This window comes from Oryzias melastigma, linkage group LG20 (genome assembly GCF_002922805.2).
Source record: "Oryzias melastigma strain HK-1 linkage group LG20, ASM292280v2, whole genome shotgun sequence".
NCBI lineage: Eukaryota > Metazoa > Chordata > Actinopteri > Beloniformes > Adrianichthyidae > Oryzias > Oryzias melastigma.
Genome location: NC_050531.1, coordinates 2,069,764 through 2,075,660, shown reverse-complemented (window position 1 = coordinate 2,075,660; position 5,897 = coordinate 2,069,764). Strand labels below are relative to the sequence as shown.

The following is a 5,897-nucleotide window of genomic DNA, read 5'->3' as shown; positions in this document are numbered from 1 at the left end:
GGCTGTTTGTGCGGTTTACCTCGGTGATTGTTAGGCAGACCCGGTGATCATTTTTCTAAGTGCTCTCTTTTGTTGTTGCAGCTTTCATCGCCGCTCTCTACATCGACAAAGACCTGGAGTATGTTCACACCTTCATGAACGTCTGCTTTTTCCCTCGGCTGAAGGTGAGCACCTATTGATGACTGTTCACCACTCGCACCTTGATCAATGAGCCGCCGAGCGGAGCACCTGAAGAGAAAAAGGTGCGAGCAGACGATGAGGAGGGAGCTAATGGCCGAGCCCTAATCGATGCAGACCCTCAAGTGGTACTTGGCTCCTGAATGGCTCTCTGTACAGCAGCGCGGCCGCTATTTTAGACTTCTTTAATGGAAAAAGCAGCCGCTCAGAGACGCGCGTCGCCGCGTTAATGTTGTTCGCCGCAGTTTTGCCATTGATCGAAGAAGTGCTGCTGGAGTAGAAAGTCAGAGCTCCTGTGGTCAGATGTGAAAATTGAAGAGAGGCTTTTTATCCTCAAGTGTCCAAGTCCAGATTTGGAGAGAAGAGCTGGCTAACGCAGCTGCTTCCCAGCTATCAAACGCACACACAGCATGGACCTCTGCTTGTGAAGCCGCTGCTCTGGTCTGATATGCCATGCTAATTGCTGTCTTGGTGTGCCTCTCCAGGGAGACTCCCCAGCTCTGGAGGAGCGGAGCTTTGTGTCATGGTCGCTGCTAGAGCGCACCTCATTTCCACTTCCAAGAGGGAAGTTGTGAGGCAGCAGAAGCTGCAGTGTCCCACACTCAGCTCCGTGGAAACAGGAGCGCCGCCGTCCCGTTTCAGGGTCTGCACCGCCGCGTCCGGCACAGACGCTGCTCCCCTTAAAACATCTCTGCTGCAGGACCCCCCCAGAGACGGGGGAAGTGGAATAAGGGAAAAAGGGAGGCAAAAGAGTAGAGACGGAGGGGTGGGAGGCAGTTGAGCGAGAGTGGGGAAGCGCAGGCAGCAGAGGCACTCTTTGTAGGAAATTAATAGGAGCAGACAGTTCTGGATTCAAAGTCTGCCTTTTTATGACAGGCCTGCTTCCCCGTTAATGGAGGGGCTTTTAGAAGTCCCTGCTGGATAAGAGAAATGTATCAGGGCTGCACACCTGGGAGACTCCCAGACGCTTTATTTCTGGCCTGGGATTGGCTTTTGTCTTAAGTAGCCTGTGATTTGTACTCGCCGTGATGGAGAGCAAATAAGTCGGGCCAAAAGGAGCGAGTAAAAGCGTGGAGAAGAGTGAAATAAAAGCATCGCCAGCCCCGAGGAAAAATGATGTTTCTGTGCTGCAGGAGTTCATTCTGAACCAGGACTGGAACGACCCCAAATCGCAGCTGCAGCAGTGCTGCTTGACCCTGAGGACGGAGGGCAAGGAGCCCGACATCCCGCTGTACAAGTAAGACCCGCACGCTCGCCTCTGTAAACACCAGCTGTTATAAAACCAGTTTCTGTCCTCCGTGGAGGTAACTTCACATTCATTTACGACTCAAAACGCCCCAATTACCTTTATCGAAAGTGATGCAGTTTGATGTTTTTAAAAATTAAATCATAAATCAAAATCTTAAGTCATTTTTTACCTTTTAGCAGACTACAGAAATCAAATATTCTCCAAAAACTTCATGTGGAGGTAAAAAAATAAATATTGTAGGATAAATCTGATACAATAAAAAAGCAATAATAGTGCCAAATTTAACAAGATGAAAGAAAAAAAACTGTAAAAGTGACAGGAAAAATATATGTATGTATACATGTGTGTTTGAATGTATCCATATTTATACACACATATTTGGTGTCATTGAATGTACATGAGAACTGGACTGAGTGACCCCCCCCCCGGCGTTCCAAACAGGAAGTACCTGCCGGCTCAACACATTCTCATTCCCAAGTCGTCACACATTGACGTTGGGTTGAGGACCGTATGTCTGTGTCACTTTCTACTGTTTGGGGCGTCCCCAGCTCGTCGTTTTGGGGCGTTTTGTTTGGGCGTGGACCGGTCCTTTGGTCGCGGTCTGTACCGGTGCCGCATTGCTGCATTCCGTAAGCGGACGTGACGTCAAATTTGCGTCTGGTGCCTCTCTTTTCACGCCCGTCAGATTTTCTGCTTGACGCGTCCAGTAGCGGTTTGTGGCCCGGAGGTTGGGGAACCCTGATTTAATTGGAAAAGTAAGCACTTAAAATAACAACAACAAAAAAAAGACAACTTGGTGACGCCCAAAACATCAGTTTTTGATGCGGCGCGATCCCTAACCAAACGTCAATATGTGAGGAGTTGGAAATGAGAATGTGTTGACCGGTTAAAGAATCCCATGAACTTCTCTAGAGAAATAAACTTCTGTCATCGGTCCTTCTATTGGTCAGAATGAACATTCTGGCTCTGATACTTTAGTTCAATGGATTCAAATTATAAACTGACCAATCAGATGCCTCAAGAAAAGTAGGTGGAGCCTGCTGGCCCCACATCCAACATTTAAACCGTTTGACAGATTTTCCCAGTGGTGGGGGTGTGGTCTTCTATCAAGCTCACTCCTGATTGGTGAGAGTGGTTGCCATAGAAACTGACTCTGGCTCCAGCGAGGTGGCCTCTGTACCTTAAAAAAAAAACGGCGACTGAATGAACTTTATGTGATTGGAGCCAGAAGTAAACGTTTTGTCTCTCCAGTTCTCTGATTCAGTTATATAAATGATACATTATTATTCCTGTTCATTCTAAATAAATGTATTTGTATCTATAAATGACACATTAATCCATGAAATATAACGAATGTAATTAACTGCCTGAAAGTTAGTGGGAGGAAATGATTGTATCTAAAATGAAAATTGCATTTCTGAAGAAGGTTTTGAATGAACAAGTGCATTCGTAGTGTGAATGAAAACTATCTAACCATGTGTGACCTTCTGCTGTTTTCACTCAAATCAAATTCCCCATCAGTAAAGAGCGATGTAGAGATCGCTCCTCAACCGTTGAACTTTCCTTCTTTTCATTTTTCTGTTCTTTTTGTTTCTTTAATCTCTTCTCTGTTTTTCTGCTGCTTCCTGCCTGAAAGCCTTTTTTTTTTTAACATTTGCCGTTTCTCTGCAACACAAACATGTTTGTCCCTGAAAAGCTCTCCACGCTGACCTGAGCTCCTCCTCTCGGAGAGGTCAAGCGTGGAAGCACGTTCGGAGGGAGAACCATGGCGGCCGTGTAAAGGTCTGGCTTGTTGTCGTGAACATGTCCAGAGAGACCTCGTGTTTGGCAACGAGTCAAGGAGCAGCTCTGGATGGACTGAGCCGCTCCGTGTGCTGTGTTGGTCGCCATGGTAACTGACAGTATTTCATCTGCAAAAAGATTAAAAAAAAGGAGGTCATCCGGAGGCATTAGGGCGGTTAGAGACTTTTGTTTTACAGTAACTCCCTGCTTTCTGTTTATGGCTCCTCCCACCCGAAACCTGAAGGAGGAGCCAGGCGGAGGAGAGGAGGAGCTTCATGTGTGGTGAAGAGCTTTGACCTCTTGGTCCAGGTTCTGTTATAGTGTCAGGAGTGCTAACGGGAGAAGATGTCCGTCACTTCCAGCAGAAGACGCTCCTCCAGATTCAGACAAAATGACGCTCTGGCTTGTAAGTGAGAAGCGTCTGAATCATTGATGGGGCGTCATAAGTGACCACAGAGCATTAAAAATGGATGGCTCTCCTGAAATAAGTAAATTGTCTGTGAATAATTTAGCCGAGTCACAGCTGGAGGCGGAGATGTTTCTGCTGATGTCAGCACGCCGAACAATCGCCTGAAGCAGAAGTTGATTTATTTTTCTGTGAAGTTGTTAATGAGCAGAGATTTCCCTCCTTCAAGCTTTTATTGTTTGTCCTGCTGTCTGGAGATGAGTGGTGGGGGGGCTTCCAACGTTGTTTACCCCCCTCTGGATGGCGTTCCCAAACCGCCTGTCAGACCTCCAACTGAACACCTGTTGTTTCTCTTCTCACCATTATCTCTCAATGCCCCCCCCCCTCCCTTGTAAATTCGCAGGACCCTTCAGACGGTGGGGCCCTCGCACGCCCGCACTTACACGGTGGCGGTTTATTTCAAGGGCGAGCGCATCGGCTGTGGTAAAGGCCCGAGGTGAGTGAGCCAGAGGAGGCGACTGATGCTCTCCTCCTATTGGTGGTATTCATAACAGACTGTGGTCACATGACCCAAAATGTCGCCACGTCGCGACATAAATAAAAGTTTTCCACCAGATTCTGCAGGAAGTTGCACGGCGGCATTAGTAATCAGGTCGACACCGAGGTTTTAGGAAAGAGTTACATTTTCACAACAACTGGACACATTTTCTTAAATATTGACATCGGTAGGTTTCCGTATGACCATATATTTTAGGTCAAACGGTGAAAGTCCAATGACAGGTGGAAAAAATTGATTGATTTGAATCGATTTAAGCTTAATAGATCAATAATCAATTCATAAAAGATATAAATCAAAAGTTATAAATAAAGATGCTAATATTCAATTGGATTTCCCATGGGACCGCTAATGCTAACACGTGGTCGACCTAAAGACACATTTCTAACTAAATGAACATCTTTATAAACTCATAGGCAGGACATTTCCAAACTCTTTTAAGAAAATATTTTCAAAGTAACCGTCTAAAACAGTGTTTTTTCCTCCTTTTTTCTCCTTCTTCTGTAATAAGGTGTAATGCTATAACATGATCGCCACCTAGTGGCCAAACTGAAACGTCCTCCAGGAGAAGCAGAACAATGTTTCCAATGTTAATGATCTGAACATTTTAGTTAGAACTTCTCCTTTAGAGAATCCATGTAACTCTGGATGATATTAACAATCTCAGTATTTCACTGATACATTTACAGTCTGTGATCTGGATCAGATTAATATAAGTATAGTCAAAACATATAGTAGATTATTCATGTATTTCTAAACAAATGTGTATTAATGTGTAAGCTCTAAATTAAATTGATTCTGGAATTTATAACCGATTCTCAGCCCTAAGTGGGATTGACGCCACAACAAAATCAGGTGACAACTGGGCGTCCATCAGCAGCTCTGATTGGACGATGTGTAAATGTCTCCAGACGGCGACCGTCATATCAAGGGCCACCAGCCGCCCGGTAGCTTGAATATATAAATAAGGCCCTCCCCCAAGACCTTTGATCAGCAGGAGGCTACCTGTGATTGGTTAGATAAACCTGTGTGCCCCTCCCCTCGAGTTCCTCTGATGTTCTCCGTGTCTGTGTTCCAGCATCCAGCAGGCAGAGATGGGGGCAGCCATGGACGCTCTGGAGAAATGTGAGTATCCGGTTTCATTCTGAACTCGGATAAGGATTTGGTGATCACACAGGACTGTCGCTGTCCAGTACTGGTGCACGTACTCATGGTTGGAAGAGTCTCGTGGGAAACGTAACAGTGGTGTGAATCTGGTGAATCTCGCTCCAGACTTTTTCTCCTACAGCTCTGTTCTGACAGATGAAAGACGTGATGTCATAGAATTCCAGCCGAACTGAAATGAAAAACCTCCAATCATCGATTTGTCCTTCATGATCATTTTTCAAACTGTTGGTACTTTTGTGAATTAAAAGCAGGATCTGAGTCTCTAACTGGTTCAACCTTCAAAAAGTGTTTAAAAAGCCGTAAATTTAAAGGGAGACCTGCGTAGCGGAGCGTCAACGCAGCGTTTTAACGCAGAACAAACGTGCGTTTACGTAGACTCTACATTGGAAAGGGTTGCTGGAACACCCGTTGCCAAGGCAACAAGAAACAGTTTTTTCCTTGCTGCCCCCCCCAATGTTAACCCATGACTTGAAGTTAAAATCCTCCTGCTTTCAATGCAGTCATGGCTGCCCCCCCCCCACCACCACTGGACCATCCTCCACTGTAGTCTCTCCATCTTC

At 45.8% G+C, this 5,897-nt stretch overlaps 1 protein-coding gene across 1 annotated transcript in view; it reads left to right on the top strand.

Moving 5' to 3' along the window:
• Positions 1-5,897, top strand: part of drosha (drosha ribonuclease III) — a 98,634-nt gene that overhangs the window by 81,360 nt on the left and 11,377 nt on the right. The window contains exons 28-31 of the mRNA XM_024279554.2: positions 82-164; positions 1,311-1,414; positions 4,018-4,110; positions 5,249-5,295. Coding sequence (XP_024135322.1) covers positions 82-164; positions 1,311-1,414; positions 4,018-4,110; positions 5,249-5,295 — 327 coding nt within the window. The remainder of the gene's footprint in view (positions 1-81; positions 165-1,310; positions 1,415-4,017; positions 4,111-5,248; positions 5,296-5,897) is intronic.